This window comes from Lithobates pipiens, unplaced genomic scaffold (genome assembly GCF_037356315.1).
Source record: "Lithobates pipiens isolate NorthernLeopardFrog02 unplaced genomic scaffold, aLitPip1_a1.2 Scaffold_23, whole genome shotgun sequence".
NCBI lineage: Eukaryota > Metazoa > Chordata > Amphibia > Anura > Ranidae > Lithobates > Lithobates pipiens.
The window spans coordinates 96,458,392-96,474,311 of NW_027507785.1; the positions used below are offsets into that span (position 1 = coordinate 96,458,392).

Below are 15,920 nucleotides of genomic sequence, written 5' to 3' on the forward strand. Positions count from 1 at the left end.
CGGTTGGCAGATCTTTTGTGGTCATGACCCTTAGCCAGAAGCCGGCTGAACGGCTGCCATATACACAATGGCTGAATGTTGGGCAGCATCAGCCGGTTCAATAGAAACCAATGGCGCCCAATGCCGCTCATGCGGTTTGGTGCGTTTCCGTGCATTTTGTGCAGGGCAGCCCATTTTTTTCTGCGGGCTGCCCTATGTGCGAGAAACGCTCAAAAAACAAAAACCCTGACCCTTCTGCACCAAAACACATGGCACCATGCATTTTGGCACATGTGAAAATGTATGCATTCTCAGATGCATGGTTATGCCATGAGGAATTAGGTAATTAATTAATGACACCACTTTGTTTCTGTGTGTTGCGGGAACGCGCACATTTTTTGCCTGTTCTTGCAATGCTGTAATGTAAATGCAAGCCTAACCCTACGTTTACATCTCTGTGTGTGGCTGCGGGTATCGCAGTGTTCCCACAACCACCCTCAGCGAAAACGCACTGCTCTGCGGAAACTTTCATTCTGAATGGCCTCCCCACGCATGTAAAATCGCAGTGCGTGTGCGCGATCTGCAGGGAAAGACAACGTCATTTCCCTGCGTTTTGGAAAATGTGCATGCACCTTTTTTTTTTTTTTTTCAGAAACGCAGGAACATTCATTTGAATGGGTTGCCATACCCGCGCAAACGTGCCACACACAATTGGCAGATATGTGAACCTAGGGTACATGAGTCTGGAGAAAAGCTTTGAGGGACATTTCTTTACCCAGGATTGGTTATGCTGTATATTGTATGAGGTTTTGCATGCCATTTATAATACACAGAACTTTTATTTTGGAGATAATGCAATTATATGAAAATGCTGAATTTTTTTAAATGTATAAATCAAGAAAAGCATGACTTTTGACGGCATCCCCTTCTGTATGTGCACACATCTTCCCAGCCTGTACGATGACAGCCCCAAGTGTTTCCCAGAATCCTCCCCTCCACTTGTGATTGGTCAGCTGCAGTGTGGGCTGGTGTATGCCTGGGAGACTTGCAAGCTTCCCGAGTGATAGAGAGCACAAGACAGCGCTGTTAGCAAGGCTCATCCTCTGAGCAGGGACTATGGTCCTTGGCACACCACCACCCTATCTTTAAGGCTCTGTCTTCTCATCTGCAGAAAGGAATATCAGCAAAGCAAACTGGAAGTCCAGGCGTCTCATCCTTCCAGGGGGACTATGAGCAGGATGACTGGGATGAGATCCAGCACTCAGCCGGGGGCAGATGGTAAGTTGGAAAACTTTTTTTTCTTTTTTCTTTTTTCGTTTTTATAAATCCACAATGCCTGTAAGCTGCTTTTGGGAGAGCAGATTTGTGCTGTGTGATTTAACCTGTGCCCTTCCCTCCCCCGTCCTGTTTCTGGAAAGCAGCGATAGGGCTTATTCCCTGATTTAAGTCAGCTTTGTTATTTGTTAATTTGATGTCTGCATTGGGGAAGTCCCAGGACTGATAGTAGACAATTGCCCAGCGCTGGATTACTACTGACAAGCCCTGATGCTAAATCTGCTCATTTACAACTGGAGCGTTATGGCGTTTTGTAGTGGGTGACGGCTGGCGGACCGAATAACGGGTTGGTTTAGGCTTAACGGGCAATCGTAGTAAAAAATGTAAACTGTGCATTGCTTCCATTGTGTGAGATCTATTATGAATGATTGTGGCAAACACTGTCATGCAAGATTTTTTTTTTTTTTGGGGGGGTGGGGGGCTCATTCAACTCTGACATGTATGAAAAAATAAACATATGCAAGAGTAGTTTTTTTTTGACACCTTGACCCTGGTCTAATATACAATCGGGTGGGTACAGACCATGAACACCACCTAGATCTTGGCACCCGCCTGCCCACATATAGTGTAAATGGGGCCCCTAATTCCCAGGGGGCCCTATTGCAGCTGTCATCGTCTGATCATAAGGAAGAGGATGTTGTGTGTGATTACTGCAGTCCATGACTGATTGTTGTCATTGCTTGGCTCACCTAGGATTAGGCTTAAAGTGAAACCATTAGGTTAGATATATGGAAACTGCCATTGCTGACTTAAAGGGACAGGCTCAAACGCAAGGATGAGCTCAGGCGTGTTCGCATGGTTCACGTGCAGAGCCCGCCAGGAAGTCGGCACAGCGCTGCGCTAATCACAGGCAGTGATACATTGTCCCGATGCGCAGCTGCAGAGATCGGGCAATGTCTCACTGCCTGTGATTAGCGCAGCGCTGCGCCGACTTCCTGGCAGGCTCTGCACTTGGACCATGCGAACACGCCTGAGCTCATCCCTACTCAAGAGTTAAGCAAGCCATAGATTATACAATTTTCCTTCCTTTTATCCCAGTTCGAAGGAGAGAAAATTGCTCAATTTCCCCCATCAACACAGTGGGCTGCAGGGGAATCCCACCTGTGTTCTGCTGCTGGGGAGCCTTTCTTGCTTGTAGAACACAATTTCTGCTGCTGGCCATAGCTGCCAGCAGTAATCACAGACAAAAAAAATCTGACAGGCTGGTTGTATCCATCGGTCGACTTCAGTACAACCAGCCTGGCCATAGATGGATCAAATTTTGGCTGGTCCCTGCTGAACCGGTTGAGATTTGATCCATCTATTGCCAGCTTTATTTTAATCACGGCTTCACCATGTTGTAAGCCACTGACCTTCAATGTCAAGCCGGGCAGGCAAATAGACGTTTTAACCTTTGCTGGGTGCATGCTTATTCTGGGTCGGTGACGCACTCGTTTTGTAACATCAAGGCTCAAAATGACAGTCTGTGAATTTAGAGCTAGTTGGGGGGAGGTATTAAGAAACACACTGGTGCAAAGCTTTGCAAGTGTGTCACGTGGACAGCCCCTTTAACTGTCTTTGCAGTTTAAAGGGGGACCGTTGCAGGGTACACTAAAAACAAGGGTCTAAATGATCCCCTCTGTTGCATTTGGTGAGAAGTACCGCTAGCGAATGCAACTTCTTGAAGCAAATGGAGTTTCACGGCAAATGCCCCGCAGCCGCGTGCAATGCACGTAGTTGGGGTTAAGGATGAGCTCAGGCGTGTTCGCATGCTCCACGTGCTGAGCCCACCAGGAAGTCGGCTCAGCGCTGCGCTAATCACAGGCAGTGAGACATTGCCCCGATGTACGGCTGCAGGGATCGGGCAATGTCTCACTGCCTGTGATTAGCGCTACGCCGACTTCCTGGTGGGCTCTGCATGTGGAGCATGCGAACACCCCTGAGCTCATCCCTAGTTGGGGTGCTTTGGTGCGGCATTAACAGGGCTAAAACTGGTGGTGACATTTTGCCTCCTCGCCACCTCCTGAAAAGCAATTTAGTTGCACATTTAAACAAAGCCTTTAAGACAAGTCGGCAAAGGCAGTATACATATCTTTGACCTCACAGGTTCTCTTTTTTTACTGAGCTGTGAGTTTATGTTCTATGGCAGTAGCAATGCATGCATTTCCGTCACTGCCACCTTGGAGTCTCACTTCTTCAGCTCCAGCGAAGACTATTTCATTCTTACTGTTTTTTTTAGTGATGTCATAGTGAGCAGTCCAGCGTAGCCAAGCTCCGGTATTTTACCACCACGAGAGATGAGATGAGATTATAATTTTCCATGAATCTAAGATTAATGGAGATATCGGTTTCGAGTCCCCTTTAAGTCTTGAGTTGTAGCCCCCCACCACCCCCCCCCCCCCCCCAGATATTGGCGTTCTTGCTGAAGTGCTGAGAGCAACGTCCGGGACATATGACTTTGTATAGGGATCTCTCTGACAAATTCCTCTCCAGTAATATAAAGACTATATTGTCTGTACTTAGTGTCTGCTTTCAATAGTCCAGACTACAGCCGTTGGGATGGAAGTTTTTTTTTTTTTCTCTCCTAGAGAGGCTTAAACGGCTCTTATTAGCTGTACTGTATATAAATCTGACAAAGGTCCACACTCTGCAAATGAAATCTTTTATGTCTACATTAACCCAATAATGTCTGGACTACGGTCACTCCTGCAGCTGTCAGTTATTCCACTGGAAATCATTGACCGCCTAGCAGGAAGAGCTCACAGTGCAGCATGGAAAGTAGATAATTGGTCAGTGTGTTTAACCCTTTAATATAAGTGCATTCTGTTGTAGAGATGAGTGACTCAATTGATTGGCTGGGGTGCACCAGCTGCTGTGCAGCTGGCCTTATACGTTATCAGTTGTAGGGCCCGACCACACGTGTGTGTGTTTTTTTGTTTTTTTTGTTTTGTTTTTATGTGCACCAACCTGCATTGTGGTGAAGGCCGATGCACACTTAATTTGGCCTATGAGGCGTGATCCACATTCTGATTGCTCTTCAGAGACCGTTTGACAGGTAGTGAGGAGGCGCTGTATCACCTACTCATCCTCTGCTATAACTCCTTAAAGCCTGCACTAGCTCCGTGCAACCATGTGCATTGCACGCAGTTCCGGGGAGCTTACAGAACAGCCCATTTTCTTGAATGGGTAGCGATTGTTGGGCGCTGTGCCTGCCAAAAGTGTCAGGGTTATTACCCATGCTGAGGCCATCACCTCTGCAGCTAAATGGGGATTTGTTTGGGGGCCTGTAAAAATGCAGCTCATTTGTGGAGTTTTACCACCCGTCGATCACTAGTGTGTATGAGCCCTAGAGCCCCGTGCATGCTAGTGCGATATCTACTGTACAATGGAAATCACATTATTCTCTGTGCTACCTGTCCCATCAATTTAACATGGGGTGTTATTTACGAAAGGCAAATCCACTTTGCACTACAAGTGCAACGTGCACTTGAAATTGCACTGCAAGTGCAGTTGCTGTAAATCTGAGGGGTAGATCTGAAATGAGGGGAACCTCTGCTTATTTTATCATCCAATCATGTGCAAGCTAAAATGCTGTTTTTTTTTTTTTTTTTTTTTCTTCTTGCATGCCCCCCTCGGATCCACAGCGACTTTACTTCCAAGTGCACTTCTTTTGCTGCATTTTTGGACCCATAGGCTTCAATCGGAGCTCGTGTAAACTGCATGTACATGCGTTTTTATTGTGTTTTTGGCAGAATCTTTTTGTATAAAAAGCGGTCTCTTTCTCCTACAGAAAAAGCATGAAAACATAAAAATTAGGAAAAAAAAACACACTGAAAAATGCATGATTGTGCAGCAGCTCTAATGTGAAGCGGCTAAAGCTGGCCATACATGGATAGAAAATCGTTCGGAAAAATGTTCGCTTTTGATAAATACAGTGGTGTGAAAAAGTGTTTGCCCCTTCCTCATTTCCTGTTCCTTTGCATGTTTGTCACACTTAAGTGTTTCGGAACATCAAACCAATTTAAACAATAGTCAAGGACAACACAAGTAAACACAAAATGCAATTTGTAAATGAAGGTGTTTATTATTAAAGGTGAAAAAAAATCCAAACCATCATGGCCCTGTGTGAAAAAGTGATTGCCCCCCTTGTTAAAACATACTATAACTGTGGTTGTCCACACCTGAGTTCAATTTCTCTAGCCACACCCAGGCCTGATTATTGCCACACCTGTTCACAATCAAGGCATCACTTAAATAGGAGCTGCTTGACACAGTAAGGTCCACCAGAAGATCCTTAAAAGCTACACATCATGCCGAGACCCAAAGAAATTCAGGAACAATTGAGAAAGAAAGTAATTGAGATCTATCAGTCTGGAAAGGGTTATAAAGCCATTTCCAAAGCTTTGGGAATCCAGCGAACCACAGTGAGAGCCATTATCCACAAATGGCGAAGACATGGAACAGTGGTGAACCTTCCCAGGAGTGGCCGGCCGCCCAAAATTACCCCAAGAGCGCAGCGACGACTCATCCAAGAGGTCACAAAAGACCCCACAACAACGTCCAAGGAACTGCAGGCCTCACTTGCCTCAGTTAAGGTCAGCGTTCATGCCTCCACCATCAGGAAAAGACTGGGCAAAAATGGCCTGCATGGCAGAGTTCCAAGGAGAAAACCACTGCTGAGCAAAAAGAACATCAAAGCTCGTCTCAATTTCTCCACAACACATCTTGATGATCCCCAAGACTTTTGGGACAACATTCTGTGGACCGATGAGACAAAAGTGGAACTCTTTGGAAGGTGTGTGTCCAAGTATATCTGGCGTAGAAGGAACACTGCATTTCATAAAAAGAACATTATACCAACAGTAAAATATGGTGGTGGTAGTGTGATGGTCTGGGGCTGTTTTGCTGCTTCAGGACCTGGAAGACTTGCCGTGATAAAAGGAACTATGAATTCTGCTGTCTACCAAGAGATCCTGAAGGAGAATGTCCGACCATCTGTTCGTGTACTTAAGCTGAAACGAACTTGGGTTCTGCAGCAGGACAATGATCCTAAACACACCAGCAAGTCCACCACCGAATGGCTGAAGAAAAACAAAATGAAGACTTTGGAGTGGCCTAGCCAAAGTCCTGACCTGAATCCTATTGAGATGTTGTGGTATGACCTTAAAAAGGCCGTTCATGCTCGAAAACCCTCTAATGTAACTGAATTAGGACAATTCTGCAAAGATGAGTGGGCCAAAATTCCTCCAGGACGCTGTAAAAGCCTCATTGCACGTTATCGCAAATGCTTGGTTGCAGTTGTTGCTGCTAAGGGTGGCCCAACCAGTTATTAGGTTTAGGGGGCAATCACTTTTTCACACAGGGCCATGATGGTTTGGATTTTTTTTCACCTTTAATAATAAACACCTTCATTTACAAATTGCATTTTGTGTTTACTTGTGTTGTCCTTGACTATTGTTTAAATTGGTTTGATGTTCCCGAAACACTTAAGTGTGACAAACATGCAAAGGAACAGGAAATGAAGAAGGGGGCAAACACTTTTTCACACCACTGTATCTGTCAAACAACTGTGTGTTAACACCATCATTGTATCAAATTATTTTCCACATGTTATCGATCGTTAACGGCATAAATGGTAACTTTTTTGTTGCTCAATGCACATGCGCTGTACGTTTTTCTTTTGCCATAAAACTTTGCATATCTAAATGCGCCCGTTAACGTTTCTAAAGTCGAGCGATCGCGCTTATTAAACGATTTTCTATCCATGTATGGCCAGCTTTAGGGTGTCAGTTTATTCAGTCTTGCCCTTCCTTTTATCCAGCATACCCCAAGGAAATGCTAGTGTTCCTTATTGCATGTGTTGCAGGGCACTAAGGGGCAGGTGTGTTAGCTTTGCCTGTGTAGGCTCATTGGTGCCATTTAAAATGAAAGGCAAAATACCCAGCATGTTGCGCTAAGCATGCAGTTATGTTTACAGAAGTGTGAATGGGCCCTGACCAAAGGTGACCGAGCACGATTCTCTACTGTGGAATTTATTTGTTTGAAATTTTTAATTATAGGTTTATATTTTTGAAGAGTTGTCCCCTGCATGTCAGATTAACAACTGTACCCTGAATCTTTTACTACATGGTAAATGGTGGTGCCATTCAGTTTAAATGCTACCCCATACACGTGAGGAAAATGCACTATAGGTCAGTCAGCCCCCGTTCACATCGGTACAGTCTATTGCCGGCAATAGCACTGTCCCAATCAGTGTGCCTCGGACTTTGCGGTGCTGCACCAATTTCCAAAAGAACAGCGATTTGGCGACGATTTCAATAGACATCTGTGCATGAACCCGCATAGATGTCTTTCAAATCGCACCCGAACTCACACGGAAATGCGGGTTTGAAATTATGGCGTTCAGCTGAACTCACACAATTTCAAGTCTGTGTTCAGTGTGAACGAGGGCTAAAGGACAGGCAATGCAAGAGAGAGGACATGCCAGGGGTGATTCAGAGTGCATGAAATAATTTCCTTTTTTTGCATGTCTTATGTGCAACTTTAATGCGTGCTTTATATACACTATAGCATATGCTGGATTTTATGAAGTCATCTCCTGACACCATTTTTTTTTTTTGCACTGATATTGTACTTTAAAAATCGGAAACTATACTCGCCTCCATTCCATCGCTGCGGTGTCCCAGGGCACCCTCACTGACTGCTGACAACTTTTGGCCAATGGTTCTGGTTTCAGATCTTCAGCTGTTTTGATTAGCCAGCCTGGGGTGACATCATTCACGGGCATGCATGGGAGTTCATTCATCTTGGCAGATGCCAAAATTGTAAACCGAGTGCGGGCAGGCAGATAAGCAACGTTATGCAATAAAGACATAGTATGTCTCGACTGCATAAAAAAAAATGCCTATTGACTTTTTTTTTTCTGCTTGAAAGCAAAACTGTTCCTGGGGGTCATATACAAGAATGCACAGCATATTGACCCAATACAACAGGCTTACTGTTTAGTTCATCCTCCTCCAGTGCGGACAGGTCCATGCTCCGTATTGCTGCTCCACTTCTTCCATACCTGATGTTGTGTTTTTTTTTTTCTTCTTTAGACCATTGGGCAACCAATTCTGATGTAACTGCTAACCATACATGTTGGAAATGCATGGGATAGCAGACAGCAGATTTCTTAAAATTAATAACCACACTAATGCCTTGTACACATGGTCGGAAATTCTGACGGAAAAAGGTTAAAATTATATTGACGGAAAATCCGATCGTGTGTGGGCTCTATTGGACTTTTTCCGTCGGTAATTCAGACTGAAAAAATTTGAGAGCAGGATCTCAAATTTTCCAACAACAAAATCCGATCTTACTTTTTCCGATCGTTTGTAGAGAATTCCGATCAGACAAAGTGGCACGCATGCTCAGAACAAAGTACGAGAGCAAAGCTATTGGCTACTAGCCTGAACGTAGTCCCGTCGGAACGAACGTCATCACGTTCTGAACGATCAGATTTTCCAACAACTTTGTCCGACCGTGTGTATGCAACGCCATTTTCGGACAAAATCCGTCTGAAAAAATCAGATGGATTTTGTGGTTGGAATTTCCGACCGTGTGTACGGGGGCTTACACTTTACTTTGGTTCAAATTATGGCCTTTATATTTATTATCATTATTATTATTGGCTTAAGATAATAATATAGACTTTTATTTTACATTTAAAAACATGTAAACAGCTCAGCCACTATGACTCAAGCTGTATCATCAAAAGAAGAGGAGTCGCCTCATATTTCAAACATTCACTTCAATAAACACCAACAACTCTTTATTAATGAAACATTATAATTGTTCAGTAATATAAATAAACTCATATAAAGTGATCTCGCGCAAGGAGAAAATAAAAAATCTATATAAAAAACACTGTAACTATTCCACTGAAGAATTAATAAAGTGCAAAAAATAAAGTGCACAAAAATAGTGTTTCCACTTGAAGCAATAATAAAGTGCAGAAATTAAGTGCACAAAAATGGTGTCTCCACTAGGAGTGATTGCAAAAATAAAATCCTAAATATGTGCAATAAATGTCCAAATATAATAAAAATCCTGTAACAATAGCAAAAAAAAGGACCAATATCGTCCTATAGGAGAAAAAAATGTTCACAAAATGGTGCATCCGATACATACGGTAAATTGTAAAGTGGGCATTACATTGTGTGTACATAGTCCTTTTTTTTTTCTCCTATAGGATGATATTGGTCCTTCTTTTTGCTATTGTTACACCACCACCTGGTTCAGGATATTTATTGGACATATTTAGGACATATTTTATCTTATTTTTGCAACACGTTTTTGCAATCACTCTTGGTGGAGACACCATTTTTGTGCACTTTATTTCTGCACTTTATTATAGCTTCAAGTGGAAACACTATTTTTGTGCACTTTATTAATTCTTCAGTGGTATAGTTAGTGTTTTTATAGTGATTTTTTTTTTCTCCTTGCACAAGATCACTTTATATGTATTTATATTTCATTTGTGTATTCTTAACACTAAGGTTTTGCTGCAGGTTTTACAGTTTTAATATCACTTTAATTCTGCTATAAGGCACATTTACTAGATACTCTGTGTAGCGCGAGGGACACTTTTTTTTTTTTTATACAATATAAATAAACGATCCCCTTTAAATAAGCTGAGACCGCCACATAATACATTAGCCGTGACTGGAGGGAGGGAATGCCACAGCTTGATGCTACTGAGGCGGCTGAACCTCTCGGGCTCGGAACCCCCTTTTTATTTGAAATTTTCCCACAAATCCTCCTTAACTGCCCAGACACAATGGTCACCTGACATCTCCAGAGATCAGGATCCAATGGGAAGCCTTCCCGCACTTTTCAAACCTGAGGGGATACTTGAAACCCAGCTGCCGCAATCCCATGAGGGAAGGGGGGTTTAAAACTGTTTTCCCCCCTTTTTCCTTTCATTATGTCCTGTCTTGACTCCACTGAGCTTCATCTAGACAGGGAGGAGTGGCGTGCTGACGTCATCACACTGTGTACCTTGGTGGAAGGGTGTTTATAATTCTTGCAAGTTTATCTCTTACTACGTGTAAGTGCAATTTTTTTACCTTTTTAATAAATGTTCATATTACGATTTACACTATGGTGAGCGCCTCTTTTTTATTTTGGGTTACCTTCTGGTCCTCAAATGAGACCATTAAATGATCAAGTCCTCCTTGCCTGCTTGCTGTGTGTTTCTGCTTCAGTATATCAAGCATTTGGGAGCCGTCATCGCCATTTCTTTGGATCAAGGCCCTGGCAGGTTTAACAGCCGCAAGCCCATTTTAGCTTGCCTCTGGTAAGCACGCATTTTATGTGGTGGAAGAACACGAGTTTGTGGTGTTGTCACAAGTCATACCAAGATTTCACATGTGTGGTTATGTCTTATGGACTTATTTACAATATTAATTTTGTGGTGTTGGGAGTAATTCCAAGATTTATGCACATTGTTTGCATTTTTTGTGTTGTATTAATTTATGGTTAGCACATTCTTTACTTAAGCGCAGCGCCATTTTATTCTATTTCTTTATGTGTATTTCATATTGAGCTGCTGCTGTTCTCTTTTTTTCTTATTTGTATTGCTCACATAGTGTGGTATTTTCTCCATATTTTTTCATGTTGACAAGCGTTTAGTCAAATGCTGCATTTTTCCTTTCAAATCCACGCAGCTGCGTTCAAATGGGAAAACACAGCGTTTGTCCATAAAAAAACGATGGTATTTATTGTTCTTCCATTGTGCGTATATAATTTTGACATGTATACCTACAATATATATATATATTTTTCTTAGTAGAGCAACCTTCTGAAGAAGACCCTCGGTATATTGGTTGAAACATGTCAGGCTAATCTTTCATACTGTTGACATTTTATTATTAATGTTGCTATGTGTATATTTGGTTTAGTTTTCATTTTTCTACTGCAGCTTATTTTTTAACCATCATACAATATTGACTAATTTTTTTTCACCTTGCTGCCTAAAAACCCCACTTTGGGGGATCCTTTCTCCCTTGTGTTGTATTTTCGGGGTGAGCAGCACTCTTCCATCTCCCGTCGTGTCTTTTCTTTGCTAAAAAAAACTGTGGCCTGCTTTGCTTGTAGTAACAACACACCTTAATAGGACATTCTGCATTCATCGGCATGCAGGACAATGCAAAGCAGGTCAAGCACGGTCTAAACTGTCATGTGTACTGAACAATCGGGACCCCTTCACACCATTTCCAGTGCAGGAAACGCGCATTTCCACAAACCACACGAGAACGCATTGCCCTCTGTTAAACGTGCATGGGTGCCATTAAACTTAATAGCAACCCAAGCACATCTAGCAAAGTGCACATATTTGCAGCTACCAAACTGCATGGTGGTGCAATAGCATGCTATTTGGTGCAGAGCAATTTTTAAAGTCACGCCTGCCTTACTTTTTGGGTGTTTGGTAACCCATATAAATAAATTGGCTGTCAATGTTCCATACACAAACGTGCACGTTGTGCTGTGGACTGACCCTGTAACAATCGGTATTGTCCAGATAAAGAAAACACGTCTCTCTCAAAGCAACTGAATGCGAAATGGAATCCACAGCCTTGAAGCTCTCTCCAGACTGGGTAATCCTCAGTGAAAAATTAAAAACATTAACGGAATGTGCAGCGACCTAGTGCAAAATGCCTCAAAATGTTTTATTTATGTTCACAAAATAACTAAGTATACCTGTCACAAAATAGTGCATAATGTCTCTGACCAACAGGTATAGCTGTCCGACCCTCAAAAGCACTAAAGCCTCGTACACACGGTTGGATTTTCCGCAGACAAAACCTCGGTCCGAAGGCGTGTGCTTGGATTTTGTCTTGCATACTAACGGCAAAGAATTGACGCCAATAAACACGAACATAGTGTTGTACGTGTTTTTTCAGCTCTTTAGTGCGACACTTTGAGCTCCATCTGCTAATTTTGTATTAGTAGAAGCTTGGTTAGTGTTGATTCGCGCTTTTCATTTTGCGCTTTTGTTAGTTTCTGAACGCCCATTTGTCAATCAGCCATGTTGCGGAATCAGAGGACATAACGTGTTAATTATTATGGGCCTTGGCATTATTGACCTAAGTCCAGTCCAGGAACAGGAGGAGGAGGAGTTCTTGGACCAAAAATTGGTTGCTTTATTAATTGTGACCAAATATGTCATATGCTGCGGGGAGCTCCAGGAGAATAATCGGGATGATTTTCAGAATTATCTAGAGATGACGGACCCTGCTACATTTACCATTACTACATCAATATCACCAACAACGCAGCTTCATTATTATCCCTTTAAAGGCTGGGTTCACACTGCTGCGGGGGGAGATCCGGATGTGATTCGCACCGCAAATCACATCCGATCTCCGTAGCGATGCGAGTTCAGCCATACAGATAGTATGGCTGAATTCGCATCGCTCCCGCAGCAAACTCGACGGGACCCTTTTTTTGGTCCGCAACAGAATCGGATCGCATGGGGGTTCACACCATGCGATCCGATTCCTGTGCGAGTCGGCAGATCGCACTGCGATATGCGGACGGATCTGGGGGTGTCATTAACATATCATTGACACTCCCAGCCGTCCGCATAGGGCAGTGTGAACTGCCGGCGGGAGTAATGCGATGCGGGAAAACGCCGCGGATTCACGGCGTTCCCGCATCGCAGCGGTGTGAACCCAGCCTCAAGAAGAAGAGAATGTGCGCTGCATTTCGATATTTCATAATTTGCCACGTCACAAATGTTAATTCTCCATTACAAGCACTAGTTTACAAGACCGACTGCTTCTGGCTCATCCTTGCTTCCGAGCATGTGTGTTTGAACTTTGGACTTTTGTCCGATGGACTTGTGTACACATGCTCAAAAAATCCAACAACAGATATTTGTCCGTGGAAATTTTTAAAGCCTGCCTTCCAACATTTGTCTGCGGAAAATCCGACAACAATTGTCCGATGGAGCGTACAAACGGTTTTAAAGCCTGAGATCCAACATTCCAACATTTCCTGTCGGAAAATCCAATCGTGTGTACGGCTTTACACTCAATTTAACATCCTGGCTGACATGTTTGGAGGGCACACATTCTTTAGCTATCGGGATCTGATGAAGGTGCCCCCTCGAAACTCGTAGGCGAGGATGTCACATTGAGTTTTTGGTGGTTAAGCATTGAGGGTCGGACAGTTGTGTCTGGTCGGAAACTTTATGCATTATTTTGTGACCTACATATACTTAAGGTTCTCTTGTGAGTTTATTACTATATATTAATAACATAAAAATAAAGTTTTTTTATTGACAATTTTTTTCATGTGCTCCACTTTTTTTTTTTTTTTTTTTTTTAAGTTTGCATACTACTCAGTTGCGGTCAATAGGATTTTGCTGACCTGCATCTGAGGTGCATTTTAAATACACATAAAGTCCAAAACAAACCCACCTATCAACATGAACCCTTTCACACTGGGTAGTTTTGCAGGCTCTATTGCGCTAAAAATAGCGCCTACAAACTGACCTGAAACAGCCGCTGCTGCAAGGGCTTTCACACTGGAGCAGTGCACTGGCAGGAAGGTAAAAAAAAGTCCCGCTAGCAGCATCTTTGGAGCAGTGTATACACCGCTCCTGCCCATTGAAATCAGTGGGGCAGCGCAGCTATACCGCCGGCAAAGCGCAGAGGCGCTTTGCGGTGGTTTTTAACTCTTTCTCGGCCACTACCGGGGGTAAAACTGCCCCGTTAGCTGCCGAATAGCGCCGCAAATTTGACGGTAAATAGCTGCTAAAAATAGCGCTGATTTACCGCCAACGCAACTCACGCCCCAGTGTGAAATGGGCTTTACAGATGCTGAAAGTGAAATAAAAGCGTTCACTGCACTCCATATGTGCAAATAAAAATATGAAAGAGGACAATTGCAGCAGGGAACGGTTCTGTTACTTTCCTAATGGGCTATTCATTTTAATTTTTTTTGTTTTTGACCAGAGTTAAAATCTTATATAATCTTTATCATGTTAATTTATATTTCAAACGTTATTTTCATTATTTTTAAATGTGCAACTAAATTACCTGGTGATCCTGCCATGAATTTCCTAGGACAGACACTTCCTGCTATAGGGTGACATTGCTCTGTCCCTGATTCCCAACTGTGCTACTTTTTACATACTTTCACAATGAAAATTGTATGTGACCTTGACAAAACATTGCACATTGCACAGGCATTATTGCTGCTCCAACAGATATAATAAACTAGCGGGGGATTCAATGTGTCATTGTTCACTTATAACTGGGATATCCTTTGAGTTGAGTGAATCTGTACATATATAAAGTATATGTGACAGTAATGTAAAATCAAGCTCATTTTGGATAGAGTGGAGAAGCAAAAAATGTCCAAAGAGCACAATACTGTAAGTCCAAATTTCCATCCTGAAATCTTACTGAAAATAGTCCAAATGGGCTTATATAGATGGGGATAAAATGGCTTGCTAAGTTAACACTTTTGGATTTGTCTTCTTGCCTGTGACCACATTGGAGAGATTCCTCCTCACTTCCTGTCTCCGTGCCACAAAGATGACAGACGAGATTTGTAGTCTTGATTGGAAAAGGAAGGCAGTGTGTGTGTGTGTGTGTGTGTGTGTGTGTGTGTATTCACACATGGATCAACCATAACTTTATGATCATTGATTATCTCTTTACAATGACATCTGAATGTTGGTGGGATATATTAGGCAGCAAATAAACATGTTGTCCATGAAGTTGATATACTGAAAATACAAAAAAATGGGCATGGCAATTTGGTGTGTATGGTACTGCATAGCTGCAGACTGGTCAGGGTGTCCATGCTGACCTGTGCCCACAGCCAAACGCACCTACAATGGGCACATGAGCATCAGAACTGGACCACGGACCAATGGAAGAAAGTGGCCTGGTCAGATGAATCACATTTTCTTTCACTTCATGTGGATGGCTGGGTGTGTGTGCTCTGCTTACCTGGGGAAAAGATAACAGCAGGATGCAGTATGGGAAGAAGGCAATGTTCTGCAGAGGCAGTGTGATGCTTTCGGCAATGTTCTGCTGGAAATCCCTTGTCCTACCATTCATGTGGATGTTACTTTGACACATACCGCCTACGTTGTTTCTGACCAAGTGCATCCCTTCATTAAAACTGTATTCCCTGATGGAAACTGCCTCGTTCAGCAGGAGTATGCGCCCTGCCACACTGAGAAATTTGTTCAAGAATGGTTTGAGGGCCACAACAATGAGTTTGAGGTGTTGATTTGGCCCCCAAATTCTCAAGATCTCAGAGTATTAACCCCTTAAGTCCCACAGTGAGTATAACAAGCATGCTTTACTGCATCTACAGACTGATTTTACTGTTGTGAGTTTAGTAACACTTTAACCACTTCCCGCCTGGCCTATAGCAGAATGACAGCTGGGTGGTGGTTCAGTTATCCTGACTGGATGTCATATGACGTCCAGCAGGATAACCGCCACCACGCGCCCGTGTGTGTGTGCATCACGGCGATCGGTGGTGTGGTGTGTCAGTCTGACACACCACTACACCAATCTCAGTAAAGAGCCTCTTTGCCACGTGATCAGCCATGTCCA

General features: G+C 43.1%; 1 protein-coding gene across 1 annotated transcript in view; it reads left to right on the forward strand.

Moving 5' to 3' along the window:
- Positions 1-1,037: 1,037 nt before the first annotated feature.
- FGD3 (FYVE, RhoGEF and PH domain containing 3) overlaps positions 1,038-15,920 on the forward strand; it is a 372,251-nt gene continuing 357,368 nt past the window's right edge. Inside the window, exon 1 of the mRNA XM_077452088.1 lies at positions 1,038-1,257. Within this exon, the coding sequence (XP_077308214.1) occupies positions 1,209-1,257 (49 nt within the window). The 5' untranslated portion in view covers positions 1,038-1,208. The remainder of the gene's footprint in view (positions 1,258-15,920) is intronic.